The sequence below is a fragment of the Oryctolagus cuniculus genome, chromosome 15, assembly GCF_051225735.1.
Source record: "Oryctolagus cuniculus isolate XC-2025 breed Fujian yellow rabbit chromosome 15, ASM5122573v1, whole genome shotgun sequence".
NCBI classification, from domain to species: domain Eukaryota; kingdom Metazoa; phylum Chordata; class Mammalia; order Lagomorpha; family Leporidae; genus Oryctolagus; species Oryctolagus cuniculus.
The window spans coordinates 82,893,668-82,909,275 of record NC_142881.1 but is presented as its reverse complement, the minus strand read 5'-3'; the positions used below and the strand labels follow the sequence as shown (position 1 = coordinate 82,909,275).

Sequence of the window (15,608 nt, the reverse complement as noted above, 5' to 3'; positions counted from 1 at the left end):
GCCTGTAACTTCATCCAGGTCTCCCACATGGGGGAAAGGGGGAGCTGGATCAGAAGCAGGACAACCGGACTGGCACCAACACTCCAATATGGGATGCTGACATCACAGGTGGCAGCTTAACCCACTGTGCTGCCACTACGTAGGCCCCAAGGTCTTTAACCTTGAAATCACATGTACAAGGTCACTCTTGCTAGCTAAGGAATGTTCAAAGCAGTTTATTTGTGATAACCAAATATTGGAAAGGGCCCAAATGCCCTTTGGCGGGTGAATAGCTAAACCATGCTACACTCACACCATGCAATACTATGCAGTAATGAAAAGGGGACAGGCTGTGCATAGATCTCAAGGGCACTATGGCTAGTGGAAAAAGTTAATCTGAAAAGGTCATTGCCGGCCTGTGCTGTGGCATAGTAGGTTAAGCCTCTGCCTGTGCACCAGCATCCCAGATGGGCACTGGTTCGTGACCCGGCTGCTCTACTTCCCATCCGGCTCTTTGCCATGGCTTAGGAAAGCAATGGAAGATGGCACAAGTCCTTGGGCCCCTGCATCCACGTGGGAGTTCAGAAGAAGCTCCTGGCTCCTGGCTTCAGATCGGCTCAGCTTCGGCCATTGTGTCCAAATGGGAAGTGAACCATCGGATGGAAGACCTCTCTCTGCCTCTCCTCTCTCTGTGTAACCCTTTGGAATAAATAAATAAATCTTTACAAAAATACACTTGGTTTCGTCCAGATTTTGATGTAAATTGACTAAGGTGGGGACTGGGAATGGACACTTATTAGAACTCTCCAGATAATTCAAGGGCAGAGCTGAGGCTGAGAGCTACATCTCTAATCCTTGTTATTCTAAGTGTCTTCTTTGGGCCAGCAGCAACAGCACATGACCTAGGAACTGCTACAGTCTCCAAATCCCAGGCCCTACCTCGGGCTTCCTGCATGAGAAGTGCATTTTCACAACATCCCTGGTTGATTCTTAGACACATGGGGGTTTGAGAAGTACTGCTCTCGAGCAGGGTTTAATGCTGAGGAGCAGAAAACAAGAACAAAAGGAAAATTTTCAGGTTTAGACAGCAACTGTAACGAGAGCCAAAGACAAGGCTGCTGATGAACAGGTGGTTCCTTTTGTCTGCATTGTCAAGATGAGCTCCCGCATTGATCAAATCATGGGCTAATTGCCGACCTTCCTCCCTGTGCCCGTGGCTACAGATGAACTCAGTGATGGGAGCCGGGTTAACTGGCTGCTCAAAACAGTTCTCATTCCCTTCCTGGAGTGTGGATGGGACATACTAATGAGCCTCATCTGTGCCCATCCTAACGAGGCCATGCTGGGATTTCTCCAGCAGTGTCTTGCCTGCATGGCTGAAGCTGTGTGGAGTCCATGGCACCGCAGCATATAAACCAGATTCATTAATCCAGTTGTGTGTAGCCGTTTATTTGTGTGAGCCGATCTTATTGCGGGCATGGTTAAGAAGGCATTAGGGTATAGAGATGAAGAGGGCCTCCTTGGAGAAACTTGATGGACTAGGGGGTCAGAGGCTCTGAGAGACACTTAATGCCCAGTGTGAGGAGAGTGGTGGAAACCCCAGAAGGAAAGCCCCAGGACCACATTCAGAGGAGGTTCACAGTCAGAGAAGGTGATTGTCAGGATCATGTCAAGTCATTCCTGTTAACTCCCCAGGCTGTGAGGATGAGAAAGGGCAAGGGGGCATTAAGCAGACAGGGGGAAGAGAGAGAGCAAAGTCAGGAGGCATGAAATTTCTGGAAATCTTGCTTCTCTTTTTTTATATTCAGGGTTTGTAAAAAAAAAAAAAAAAATTGGACCTAGAAGCTCAAATTGTTTTCTTTTGTGGAGAGTCAGGAGGGTGATTTATGCTTAATTTTGGGCTTGAAGCCCAAAATATTTCCAGTGTGGACAGAGACCCTAAAGGCTGCTACAGTCTGAACAGAAAAGCACAAAGCAAAAAGCAAATGAATGCACTGTTTTGAGTCTGGGGACTCCTGGCACATGGAGGTCTACTCAAGGTCACTTCTGATTTTTTCACCCAGGACAAGCAGTCAAACAACCTGCCCCTGGAGCCTTGTGACATAGGGATACACATGGAGGAGGCTGATAGCCAACAGGATGGAGAGTCCATGTCTCAGGAAGCAAACAGACCCAAAAGGCAAAAGGAGACCTTACAGGGACTAGACTCACTCTAGATGTCAGTCTCTGGAGCTCTGTATCAGAGATGGAGTCAGAGACATGGGTTCATATCAGAGCCTTGAAACCCAGCAACCATGAGAAAGAGAAAAAGTCTGAGTAAAACACCAAACACAAGGCCAAGTTTGATATAGGTGATCAACACCAATTCCCCTCCTGGCCACAGCTCCCTTTCCGTGCTAACGCTCTGGGAGCCAAACCCAGATTTCAGTGGTAACTAGCACTGTTTGCTTCTCTTTGACTTCTTGTCTTTAGTGAGAGCCTCTCTTACTGTTGGGTGAAGATCCATGGGACAGTCAACAAAAGCATTGAAATATCCCCCTCTCTTCCTTCCTTTCCTTCCTTGCTCCCTTCCACATTAAATGAACGCATTGCAGCTGTCTGCATTCTGAGGGCTGAAACACATTCAGAACGAATGCAAGGAATTAACATTCAAGGGATTATCTCCTTTCAACCCTCAACATAGCTCTATGAAGTAGGTAATAGCATACTATTCCCATTTTACAAGTTTAGAAACACTGAGGCATGTAATCTTGCCCAAGACCACTCAGCTCCCAAGTGTTGGAACTGATCTGTCCAAGTTTACCCTGGACTGGGCTGCTTTTAGTGGGGCTGTTTCTTATGCCTGTGGCTCAGTAGACACTGCAGAGACGTCTATATGACCTCAGATGCCCCAGTTGCCGTGGTGTCTGGGTCACCACCCGTGGAAACAGACTCCGATGATCTTGGAACAGTCCTGAGATGGGGAAATGTTGCCTTGGGTATGGGTTCTGTGACCTGAGACCAGATAGCCTAGGGCTGCCCGGAGAGGGTTCATGTGATGTGTCCATGTGTCTCATTTAGAGTGTGTGTTGTATCATGGGATCAACGCAGGACTCGGATCCAGGGAAGGGCACATGAGTCACAGCTGCAGAATGACTCCATTCTGTTGGATGCTAGCAGGCGAGTTAGCCTGAAAACAAGTTATGCTTACAGAAGGGTTGGATGAGTCCGTTGTGGACAGCCCTGAGTGTAGCGGGTCATTTCTTGTCCGTAATTACTCTGGCCTCTGTTGGGGATGGAAAATAAGGTTAATCCATTACAGTCTGTCCCTAGGGCCAAGACCCCCTTGGTTATTTCCGCTTTTAAAATCCCTTGTTTTATTCAAACGAATGCAATTATTGTTTTAAATTTGTAAATGAATATAATTAACAAAGAAATTCTAACTCAAGTACAGGATTACATTTATTTGGCATCTACTCCATTAATGTCTAGTGTTGAAAAACCATTGTTAATTGTGTGCGCACTGTTAATTAACTCAACATGTTTAATGGTTGTTTTCTTAAATAACTAGTAGGCCACATGTAAATGATCTTTCAAGCATTCACATTTCATTTTGTAGAAGAGTAAAGCACAGGACAGATTGCTCGACGCATTAGGTTGAACGCGGCCCATGGCTCCCTTGTGCTGTCTTAGGGAAATGGAAAACCCTCCTCACCACCTCAAGCGAATGCCCATACAAACCCAGAGGGGCCAACATTCCTACACTTGGAAATATTACCACATTGTCAAAAGAGCAGCAGATCTGCAATGTAAATTGTGAAACATATGTTGATTCCGTTTTTCCTGTAACAGTAAACTCAGCATTCTTTTAAGCTCAGAAACAAAAATCGTGACATCTAGCACTACCTGTACACGGGATGGGTGCTGGGGCAGTGCTGCCTGCAGTGTGGGCATCCCATATAGGTACCAGTTCATATCCTGGATGCTTCATTTCTGATCCAGCTCTCTGCTAGGGCCTGGGAAAGCAGTAGAAAGATGGCCCAAGTCCTTGGGCCCCTGTACCCGTGTGGGAGACCAGGAAGCTGCTCCTGGATCCTGGCTTTGGATTGGCACAGCTCCGGCCATTGAAGCCATCTGGGGAGTGAACCAGCAGATGGAAGAGCTCTCTCTGTCTGTCTCTGTCTGCCTCTGCCTCTGCCTCTTTGTAACTCTGCCTCTCAAGTATAGATACATCTTAAAAAAAATAAGGGGGGATGGGTGCCTTTTTCCATTTCACTCTCATAAAGGTCCTACAATTAATCTGTTTATCATCCCATTTTATATACCCAGGCAGGTAACATTCAGTTTCCCATGGTCACACACCTAGTGTAGTAGCCACTAGGGACACTTGGTGAACATTTCTTATTTCCTATTCATCTAAGTGGGATGGCCAGCAGTCTCCTTTTGTGGTCATAGCTTAAAACAACTAATTACCCAGGCTGAAACTGTGGTGCACAGAGTTAAGTTGCAACCTGTGGTGCCAGCATCCCATGTGGGAGCCGGTTTGTATACCAGCTGCTCCACTTCTGATCCAGCTCCCTGTTAATGCACCAGGGAAGGCAGCAGCAGATGACCCAAGTCCCTGGACCCCTGCGCCCACATGGGAGACTAGAAGAAGCTCCAGGCTCTTGGCTTCGGATTGGCCCAGCTCTGGCCGTTGTAGCCACTGGGGGAGTGAACCAGTGGATGAAAGGTGTCTCTCAGTCCCTCTCCTTCTCTTAAAAACATTACCCCACTTCTTGCTTGTTGAGCATCTGTCGGAGACAGAAGATTCATTCTTCAGCACACCTGGAAAACTCCTTCTGTAATCTTGCTTGGCATCATGTGTATTGAAACAGATGTTTTAGTCTGCTCAGGAGACAGGAGGGTGTGTTTTTGACTTTTGTGGTTTTTTTTGTTTTGTTTTACTTATGATGCAGGGAGGCACCATGGTGAATCTAGAGGAAGGAAAGAGGGTGTGTGTGTGTGTGTGTGTGTGTGTCGAGAAAAAGATGAGCAAGTGCATGAGCAGGACCAAGTCAGAACTAGAGATGTGTAGAGCAGCACGTAAGAAAAGAACTGCACTACGATATGAGGGCTCTTGGAAAATGAATCTAATGAGAAAACTATGCATGGAAATAATAAAAGGTTCTGTAGCAAAACAAAAGAAACATCTAGGTATACTTGCAACAAAATATGCAAAATCTCTATGAGGATCACCACAAAGCTCCTAAAAAAGTCTCAAGGAAGAATTAAACCTTTGGAGACACATTCTATGGTCATGGATTGGAAGACTCATTCTAGCCCAGATAGCTGTATTTCTTCACTTGATAGACCAACGCAGTCTTAATCAAAATCCTATCAACAGGGCCAGTGCTGTGGCGTAGTGGGTGCTGGCATTCCATATAGGCGCTGCTTCAAGTCCTGGCTGCTCCTCTTCCAATCTAGCTCTCTACTATGGCCTGGGAAAGCAGTAGATGGTGGCCCAAGTGCTTGGGCCCCTACCATCTGTATGGGAGAATCAGATGAAGGTTGGGGCTCCTGGCTTCAGATCAGCACAGTTCCAGCTGTTGTGGCCAATTGGGGAGTGAACCAGCAGATGGAAGACCTCTTTCTCTCTCTCTCTCTCTCTCTCTCTCTCTGCCTCTCCTTCTCTGTGTAACTCTTTGAAATAAATCTTTAAAAAAAAATCCTATCAACATGTTTTACAATTACCAAACTGATTTTAAAATGTATGTGGGGATGAAGATACCCCGAAGATCCCACCTCCCATAATTGAAGATGAACATATTGGAGGATTGACGTGTCACAGCTTCACTAACTTAAGAGACAGCCAGTCATGGCATTGTGGGACTGGTGAGAGTCAGAATGGTAACCCCGGAAGAGACCTTCAGGAATACAGTTATCAGATCTTTGACAAGAAAGCAAAGTGATACAAAGGAGAAAATCTTAAGAAAGAGCACCAGGTTTGTGAAATCTCCATTCCAGGAGAGGGCAAAGGACTGTCACCAAAGGCAGGTGGCTTTCAATGGAGACGGATGCCTGCAGGTCACCCTGCACATGGCTGACCAGGGGAGGATGGTTCGAGGCCATAGGCACCAGGAAAGTCTCTAGGTGTGCGTTCCCATTAGTAACACTGTTTAGGGCATGCGCCTGGACAGGTGGATGCCTGCACATCTCTGAGTACACTGCGGTCCACCCAGGAAGCCAGGGCAGAGCAGGGAGCACAGGACAGGCTTGACCTGGACAGGGGCCTTCCCATCCACTTTGCCTGCCCTGTAGCAACCTTGCCTGCAAGCTCATCAGGCTCACATCTTCCCCCAGATAAGGAGCAGAAGAAGCAGGTGAAGACTCCAAAATATGGCCTTATGGTTCCCAGGAACAAGAGGACCAGCCTCGAGCACTGGAGAACAGGAGCAGGCTCAGGACTGGCCCATGGCTGTGGCTCCCCACCCTGGAGAGATGAGTCATCAGCACAGTAGCCACTTGTCACCCTCTATCTCGTCAGCTTCTGGCCTCAGTGTGATTCTGCAAAAAGCACCCTGTGGGGACCAGCGATTCTGAGCCCTTGGGGTCCTGCCACTGACACAGCCATGGCTCATTCAAGAACGGAGTACAGAGTGGTCAACTCCAAACCAGACTCAACAGCTAGAGAATCCTAGGCCTTCCAGACCCAGGGGAAAATGGCTATGACCTAACCTGCCCGATTGGGATGACCCAGGTGGCTTCTGATGAACAGGGCCTAGTCGCCTTTTGGAGGTCGTGTGGGTTGAGGAAGAGGCTACAAGTGTCAGGGACCCTTGGAGAACTGGGATGCTCTCTCTGCCCAAGGTAGGGTTCCAGACTCCTTCCCTGTGGAGCCTCCAGGCCAGGAGCCTCTGAGCCAGGAGTCTCTTCTCCCAACGTCAGGGGACACATTCTCCATGCTAATGACCCCTAGTGACAGCATGACCTGGAGAAGCTGAACCCACTGTGACAGCAGCCCAGGAGGCCTGAGCTGCTAGAGGGCATGTGGGCATCTGGCCAGCCAGGTGTGCCACCAGGACCACCTGGACATTCTGGGGCTGCCTCCACCCACTGGCATCCTGGTCTGTGGTCAGAAGTGCCCTGGGGTCCTCTTGCAGGCTCAGGCCATGAGATGCTGGATTGTGAGATGGGGCAGGGAGGAAAGAAGAGTGGGAACCTGGTGCCCACACACCCAGGACAGTGCACAGAGGTGATCATGGGCCTGGTCCCTTGGCTGGGCCCACACTCCTGAACTGTCCCAAAGACCACATGTACCCAGCCACTGCTGCTCCTCCAGTTTTCCCCTGGTCCACGCTGGGCACAGGTCAATCTCAGGAAGTGATGGAGCACCCCGAGCCGGGTCTCTGACTGCATCTGGAGGCTGTGGCACCTCCAGCCTCTTGCAAGGGACTCAGGGACCCTGTGTGGCAGCTCGGCTCCAGGGGTCACAAAATCAAAGGCATTCTGAAACAATTTAATACACAATCAACAAGGGGCAGAAGTTCCCGAGGGTTCCTTCACAAAGGCGGGAGGGGTATGTGGCAGCCCACAGGTGCCTGGGTTCATGTCCTATCTCATCTCCTGCTCTGAGGGTGCCCATAGCAACTGTGGCAGTGGACTGGCTCCTTGGCCGAGATGAGCCAGCGTGAGGCCACTCAGGGAGGGGGAGAGGAGCTCCAGAGAGGAGCCTTGTCAATTGGGGAGGCCACCAGGCATAGAGAAGCTAGATGCTGGCCGAGTTGAGCTAGGGTGAGGAAGCTCAGGGAGGGGAGAGGAGCTGCAGAGAGGAGCCTTGTCAGGCGGGAGGTGCTGGGCATAGAGAAGCTAGGCTTCTGGCCGAGTTGAGCTAGGATAAGGCCTCATGGTGAGGGAGTGGAGCTCCAGAGAGGAGCCTTGTCAATCAGGGAGGATGCCAGGCAAAGAGAAGCTAGATGCTGGCCGAGTTGAGCTAGGGTGAGGAAGCTCAGGGAGGGGGAGAGGAGCTCCAGAGAGGAGCCTTGTCCATCAGGGAGGCCGGCGGGCATAGAGAAGCTAGATGCTGGCCGAGTTGAGCTAGGGTGTGGAAGCTCAGGTGGGGGAGAGGAGCTCCAGAGAGGAGCCTTGTCAATCAGGGAGGATGCCGGGCAAAGAGAAGCTAGATGCTGGCCGAGTTGAGCTAGGGTGAGGCAGCTCAGGGAGGGAGAGAGGAGCTCCAGAGAGGAGCCTTGACCATCAGGGAGGCCGGCGGGCATAGACAAGCTAGCCTCCTTGGCCGAGATGAGCATGGGTGAAGCCTCAGGATGGGGGAGAGGAGCTCCAGAGAGGAGCCTTGTCCATCGGGGAGGCCGCTGTGCTCAGACAGCCTAAGCTTCTGGCCCGTCTGAGCTGGACACCTGGTGGGCTGTTCTTCCCCTCCAGGTGCCCACACACATCCAGCTCCTCCATGGAATGGGCAGCAAGGAGGCCTCGAGCCAGGGAGGGCACACAGGCCTGGTCTCCCAGTGCAGAGCTGGCTCCTGCAGGCTCCAGCCCGTGAGTGTCCCCAGAGTGCATGGGGCTCCCATGCAGGGAGGGCGTCTTCAGCCCTGCTCCCAGGGCTGGCACAGCCTGCATGGGCCCGGGATCCAGGGGCTCTGAGGCAGGTGGGGGAGGGGCCCTGAGACCCTGCTGGCCACCCAGCTCCAGGGGCCAGAAATCAGCGCCTTTGACAGGCGGGCTGAGATTTGGGAGGCCCCCCCATCGGGACAGGTCTCCCCTGCTCTGCAAGCTCTGTGGGGCCAAGAGGCCTGGGCCATGCAGAGACTCTGAGGACTTCACAGACAGGGCTGGGGACGAGGGCTCTGGGGAGGCACCCTCTTCACAGCCTCCCTCCTCGTCCTCTTCAAAAATTGTCTCGGGCAGGACGAATCTCAGGTCCCGAAGCAGCTTTGGCCAGGGAGACGCAGGACACTCAGCAGCCTGGTCTTCCTCCCCTTCCTCCTCCTCTTCGTCCTCTTCCTGCTTCTCCAGGCCGCTGTAGTACTCCTCGTCCTCAGAGTCGGAGTCATCTTGGAAGGTTACGTTGAGTTTGGTCAGGGAAGTCCAGCGCCGGAGGGGGCCTGGCTCGTCCAGCCAGGAGCACTGTGGGCCCGAGAGGTGGGCGGCGCCCCCTGACCCTGAGGCCCCCGTGGAGGAGCCCTGGCCGCGGGGCTGGGTGCTGCTCTCGCCACGACTGCCCTTCTCCTCCTTGGTGTGTTGCTTGGAGTCGGGCTGGACGGCAGATCCGAGAGGACCGGTCTCCCCGGGGACAGAAGCTGAAGCCCCCGCTGGCTCCTGGGGAGCTGCAGCAGCAGGGTGACAGCCTTTGCGCTCAACGATGGTCTTGATGGACACTGGTGGGGGAGCGCGCTCCTGAGAGCCAGGCGGCACCTGCAGGGCTGGGCTGCCATCTTCGGTTGGCTTATCTGGAAAAAGAACAGATGGGTTTAATTTCTCCACGGCCACCATCTGGCCTGCAGGGTGCCTGCCCTGACCTGACCCTTGGGGTCCCCATTACTCGGTGTGATGCTCAGGACACCTCCAGCCTGCTGGCCGCAGAAGGAATGGTGCATGCAGCCTGGGCCATGGGAATGACAGGGACACCTCTGGTTCTCCCCTCAAAGCCCACAGACTGGACAGGCCTTGAGCCCCCCACCTCACTCTCTCATCTCTGGAGACTGCTGGCACCAACTCAGGACCCCATTACCTACCCCACCTGAAATCCTGGGCCCTAACAGTGCATTGGCTGAGTTACCCGCATCTGAGTCCCTCCTCAATTGTAGGAAGGGAACTGAGCCTAAGATGATGGGGGTGAGAGCTGGGGGTGTGTGGCAGACATGGGGTCTGGCCAGGCCCTCAGGGACAGGGAATGTGGTTTCCAAAGAGGTGGCAGGGGTTCCCTGTGTCCTCTGCCCCTGGGCCACAGTCCCTTTCCCGGTGAAACTGGGCTGTCATTGCTTCTGTCTCACGAGCACCCAGGGGAGGCAGCACCTGGAAGCACAGTGGGGACTTCCCAGTGTCTGAACAGGCTGCCCCTGGGCCCCCACTGCCAGCCTCTAGAGCTGGGACAAAGCCATCTCTGCTCTGCATGGGGACCCAGGTGCTCAGGTCCTTGTCAGCAGGGGACAAGAACGGGGACCCCTCTGCACCAGAGCCCAGAGGCCACTGCTGCTCCGGGTCCTGCTGACTTCTGTTGGCCCAAGGCTAGGACTGCAGAGCCCACACTCAGCTGAACTTGGGTTCTGCCGTGGGGGCCCCCAGCGCCTGCCTCTGTGCCCACCCTGCTCACAGGAGTGGACTCGGCCCCCACTACTGGGTTCAGGGCACGTGGGCCTTCCAGGGGTCCTCAGATGGCTGAAGGAGATCCAGTGCCGGCTGGACCACCCCGCAGGAGGATCCAGTGAAGCTGCCCGAGGCCCCGCCAGGCCATGCTGTCAGAAGCTCCTGAAAGCAGAACTGCTGAGCCCAGGGAGGACAAGGAGGACTAGGAAGAGGTGAGTCCCTGGGTGGGGCTGCCAGGGCCTGGCACTCCCACTACTGACTCCCCCAAAGGAGCATGGGACGGGGCCGTGTGCTGGACTCACCTCGGGAGGCAGGAGGCACTGCAGCTTCCCCAGCTCACGCATGGAGGCCCGCAGCTGCCTGATGACTGCATCCTCGCTCAGTGACCAGGCCTGCTTCAGGGTCACCTGCAGGAACTCCCGGATGTGGTCCCTGGACATCTTCATCAGGCGCTCTAGACATGGGGGTGGGTGTCAGGCTAGGAGGAGCCCTAGGCATGGCGCAGCCACCATGGCTGCTCCAACCCTTGTTTCTGCTGCAACCCCTGACCCTGGCCCTGTCCCCCACTTGCTGGCCCTGAGGCTCAGCCTCAGCTTGGACCACCCTCAGCAGGACAGGGCCTGCCTGGTCTGCACAGCAGGCTCCTTCCTGTGTCTGCTGGGCCTGGGGAAGCTCAGCTCTGCTCAGAGTCACAGGCCACCAGGTCAAGAGAGCCAGGCAGTGGGGAAGGAGCGCATGCAGGAACTCCTGGATGTGGTCCCGGGGCATCTTCAACATGGGCTCTGGACATGGGGGTGGGTGTCAGGCTGGGAGGCGCCATTTTTGGGGGTTGGGGATGAAACGGGATTCGCAATGCCCCCTAAGCTGGCCAAGAACTCAGAAAACTCGTCCCTCCCCTAGGTTCTGCTCACCCGGGCCAAGCATGGGACCACCCCCAACTCCTCCATCCCCAGCACCCAGGCCTCTGTGGGCCCTGAGGACTTACTTCGGTGGACCTTGAGGACGGTGTACACCATGCCGGTGAGTACGTGCGCGCCCTCAAGGATGTAAATGTCGAACATCCGAAGTGCCAGGGGGAACGGCACCTGGGGAACAGAGGCATTGGAGGACCCCGCGCGTCAGGGCCTCAGTAGGACCCACAGTGGGTGGGTGTGCAGTGTCATAGGGCATCCTGGCTGTGCCCTAGAAGCCCAGAGAGAAAGAGCACCAAGGCCTATCCAGGACCCTGGTGCCACGCGGACTGCTCTGCACACTTTGGAAGCCACCCTGGAGATGCCAGACAGCCCAGGGACCTGGGGGAGGGGTCAGCCCTTGGGCTGTGCTGAAACCAGCCTGTGGCACCCAGGGTCTATGGATCTGCTGCCTCTCACTGTAGGGCTCTGGCCTTTGCCAGGCTCTCAGGATGGGTCCTGGTGGGACCTGTCCCCTCCTTGCTGTCCCTGAGGCTCAGCCTCAGCTTGGACCACCCTCAGCAGAGCAGGGCCTTCCTGGTCTGCACAGCAGGCTCCCTCCTGTGTCTGTTGGGGCTGGGGGAGCTCAGAGTCAGAGGCCACCAGGTCAAGAGAGCCAGGTACTGGGGCAGGAGCTTCCCTGGGCAAGGGGTCCCTGGGGCACTTACCCCATCCAGGAAGCACTGGATGTACCAGTGGGCAGTGTAGTCCTCAAGGCACACACCCTCCTTCTCCTGAGAAGAGGCAGAGGGGGCTCAGGGCCCAGGGCCCAGGCCTGACTCCCTCTAATCTGAGCCCTGTGGCAGAGCCCCTGGGTGCAGGAAGCCCAGCAGCAGGTGCATCCCCCCTCCCAGCGATGCAGATTCCTGAAAGGACACAGGTCCCTCAGTCCACTCTACCCTGGGGACAGCATCTCCCTTCAATCTACACAAACTCTGGGGGAACAAGTGGTGGAAAACACACCAACACCCAAGCTGCCACAGACCCCAGTAACAAGGAAAGTCTTGGTGAGGACGTAGCCTCCCCTGGCCCAGGAAGCAGTCAGGACCCCTCTCTGTCCTCCGCTCCCTCAGCACAGAACCCCCGAGGGGAGAAAGGCGATGTTTACTTACCAGGTGTTTCTCCAGGGAGGGGAGCACGCGACGCATGATAGCTCCCAGGTGGTGCTGGAATCGCTCCAGTTTTGGGGAGTCCGGTGTGTAGAAATCTGAGTAATAGCAACCCCCCGGCCCTCACTTCAGAGTGTCTTCCCGGGAAGGCTGGAAAGTCAAAGGCTTGGGGCGGGTTCTTTCTGAACATGGAGGGTCAGGGGAAGCTCTAACAGGCAGGGGAGCCTCAGGGGAAGGGGGGGTACAGCTGACAGCCCAGGGCAGGCTGCCTAAGGTGACCTCTGGGCTGACTGCAGTCACACTGGGTGCCTCAGGGCCATCTGGACACTCAGGGTGAGGAGGGGTCACCCTAGAATGGATGCTCCTTCTGCAAGGGTGTGGCTCAGTGGGTGGGAGTCTGAGTAGAGATGTGAAGCAGTAAGGCCAGTAGAGACCTAAGGGTCATTTGTCAAAGACAAGGCACAGGACCTTTGTGTGATGGGAAGTGAGGGGTATGGCTTGGTATTGGGTCCTCTGCCGGCCCTGGCTTCTAAGAAAGCATTCTGAGGGAGACTGCCCTATGCAAGAAGCAGCCAGTGAGGGACAATGTCCCAGTCACTTGTCTGCATGCCCATCCCTGCACTTGCACGGACCACACCCACCACACCCATCACCCACCATGCATCGCGTGCTGGCTGTCCCCCATGAGCTGGACTAGTGCCCAGAAAGCATCCTCTTCACTCAGCCACATCAGCAGCAGGGCTGCCACGTGGCTTAGGCCCTGGCTGTAGCCCAATTCCTGGAAGAACACAAAACACATCAGAGGGACCTCCCTGGCTGGGATGATCTCACGTGGCAAGGGTGACCTCTCCTGGGAGAGCTGAGCATTACCACCAGGCCCCACTGCTGCCCCTTGGGTGTCAGGATCTCTCAAAGTTCCTGGAGAGAATCCTGCAGGGTCTGAGCGCAGGCTGTGCAGGGTTAAGAAGAGGTATGAGCCCCACCCCAGATGTCAGGAAGGGGAAGACTGTTGTGGGAGTGCAGACTGCACACCCGTGATGGCCTCTGGAGCTCTCTGCTGCACAGGTGCCCTGCTGGGCCCCACTGCAGACGTGAGGAAGAAGCACCATAGTAAGGTCTGCCTGGGCCAGAACAGAGCCCAGCCCAGGAGAAGGCTTCCGTTCTGCCCCAGAACTTGAGGTTGGGGCCAAGGAGGCCATGAGCTTGAACTCTACCCCTCAGTCTCTGCCTTGTGGATTAGAGAGGCCCCCTCAACCCAGGCTAGGATTTCTGTGACCAGGGGCACCCTGCATGGACAGCTCTGGATATGACCTTGGAACGTTATCGCAGAATACTCACGGGGTTGTACATTGAGTATGCGAGGAGCACCTCAAATAAGGAGCGTTGTCTGGAAGAGAGAGGACAGAGGCTGTGCGTCCAGTGCTGCCGAGGCTCTCAGTGTGGCTCTGCCTAACAGAGCCTGACAGCCACACGCAGGGCCCTTGATACTCTGCTCATGAGCAGTCCACCGTGTGGGTGAGTGCTGCCTGCAGGGACATGCACATCTCCCAGGGTGCAGTCATGTGCAGTTTCGTTTCCCCAGGTGGGTGTTCATTGCAGAGGTGAGCGTCCCACTGTGGGAAGTGCAGTCCCGTGGGTCTAAGCCATGGAGAGTCAGCCTCCCATGCACGTTCATTCTGATAGGGAGCAGCTCCTGTGGCCTATCTGTTCCCCATGAGCCTCTGTGGCCAAACTCCCCACCTCCCCCAGCCCGTGGACACCACTGCCCTGTTGTGTGTCCTGGAGTTTGGCCTCTTGCAGACGTCCTGTGAGTGGATCATAGCACGTGTAGCCTTTGAGGGATGCTTCCTCTCTTAGCAGGATGCACCTGAGATGCATCCAGGTGAGCCCAGGGCCGAGCCTCGTCCTGCCTCTCACTGAATCCCGTTCTCGGATTCAGCTGTGACACGGGTTGCTTATCCGTTTCCCCACTGAGCATCGTGCAGGCTAGTCCTGCGTCCAGTGACTGTGAACACAACCCTGAATCTTGCGTGAGGGTTTTATGCACTCAGCTGTTCTGGTGGTTGTGTAAATGTGCATGTGTGCTGGGGGTTCATGTGGAAGGTGTGTGTCTCTCATTGTGAGAAATGGCCCTGGGTGCTGCTGGGGGCCTGGGCACTGTGCTCTGTTCCTGCAACGAACCGGAATTGCGCTCACCTCACGTTTTCCCCAGCACCCGGTGTTCAGTGGTCTTAGTTCCCCCATTCTCACAGCTGTGCGCTGGTGCCCCGTTGTGGTTTAGGTGCTAAGCATGTTTTCACGCGTTGAGTAGGAGAGTTGTGTGTGCCATCATGCAGGGGCCCTCCTGAGCCTTGGCCCATGTCAGGGCAGGGAACCCTCATTTGCTTTCTTATTATTGAGATTTACAAACTTCATTTTCTGTATTTTGCAAATACTGTCTCCCCTTGTGTTCCTTTTCATTTCATTCCCACCAAAGTGTCTTTGGGAAAGCAAACTGTTCAGTATAAATAGAAGGCCATGGATCCATTTTCTGTCCAAGAGGAATTATGCTTTAGGCTTGAGCCCACGTCTCTCCTAGGACCCCATGTGTCCCAGGACCCTTGCACCTCCCTCCCCCAGGGCCCCTCCAGCCCAGAGGCCTCACTTGGCTCCGTATCGCTCTCGAAACATGATGTGACTTCTGAACGTGCGTGCTACATCTTCATCGATCTGTTGGACTTGATCTGAGCACAACCTGGCCCGTTCCTTCATCTCCTGCAGGGCAGGGCCAAGGGGGAGGGGCCAGCCTCAGGACGAGCCAACCCCCACTGTCACACAAGCACCCCAAAGCCACATCAGCTCTTCTGGTTGGCAGGGAGAGTTCCCCTTGAGGGAAGCTCATTCCCCTGATCCACGGAGGGTCATGGGTTCCCCACTCACCTTAGTGTCCACGCCACCCCCAGTGCCCAGCAGAGGGGCCACTGTGGACCCGCTACAGTCAGCCTGAGGCCAGGGGCTCTGCCAATGTCCTTCTGTGCTACCTCTGCCTTCCCAGAGCAGGAGAGACTGAATCAGGCCTCCGGGCCTCCTCACTGGGCTCTCAGGCCCCACAGGACAGGAGTCAGCCTCACCCTGACCAGCCTTCAGGGCTGCCCCCTGCAGGAGAGCCCCAGCTCCATCAAGAGAGTGGACACCCTTCTTGGACTTGGAGCTGGCCCCAGGGGCAGCCCCCACTTGAAGACTTGGGCGAGGGCGGGGCTGGCGGCTCAGTTGCTCCTTGCTCCCTGATGTCAGCCAGGGAGGTGACAGT

The 15,608-nt window shown here is 54.9% G+C and overlaps 1 protein-coding gene across 1 annotated transcript; it reads right to left on the bottom strand.

The window, feature by feature from the left end:
• Window positions 1–7,427: 7,427 nt before the first annotated feature.
• LOC149122123 (USP6 N-terminal-like protein) lies at window positions 7,428–14,156 on the bottom strand. The gene is made up of 8 exons (XM_089314162.1): window positions 13,658–14,156; window positions 12,977–13,097; window positions 12,323–12,417; window positions 11,879–11,944; window positions 11,246–11,345; window positions 10,563–10,714; window positions 8,984–9,399; window positions 7,428–7,446 (listed from the first exon to the last, which is right to left on the bottom strand). The coding sequence occupies exons 1-8, from the start codon at window positions 13,667–13,669 to the stop codon at window positions 7,428–7,430; spliced, it is 981 nt and encodes a 326-aa protein (XP_089170288.1). The 5' UTR covers window positions 13,670–14,156.
• Window positions 14,157–15,608: the final 1,452 nt, after the last annotated feature.

Excerpts from the sequence above, each read along its gene's own strand:
- LOC149122123 (XM_089314162.1), bottom strand. Across the intron at positions 12,418-12,976 it reads CAGCCAGCACGCGATGCATG|ATTTCTACACACCGGACTCC; the intron begins GTGGGTGATGGG and ends GCTATTACTCAG. Across the intron at positions 9,400-10,562 it reads AGTGCCTCCTGCCTCCCGAG|CCAACCGAAGATGGCAGCCC; the intron begins GTGAGTCCAGCA and ends TTTCCAGATAAG.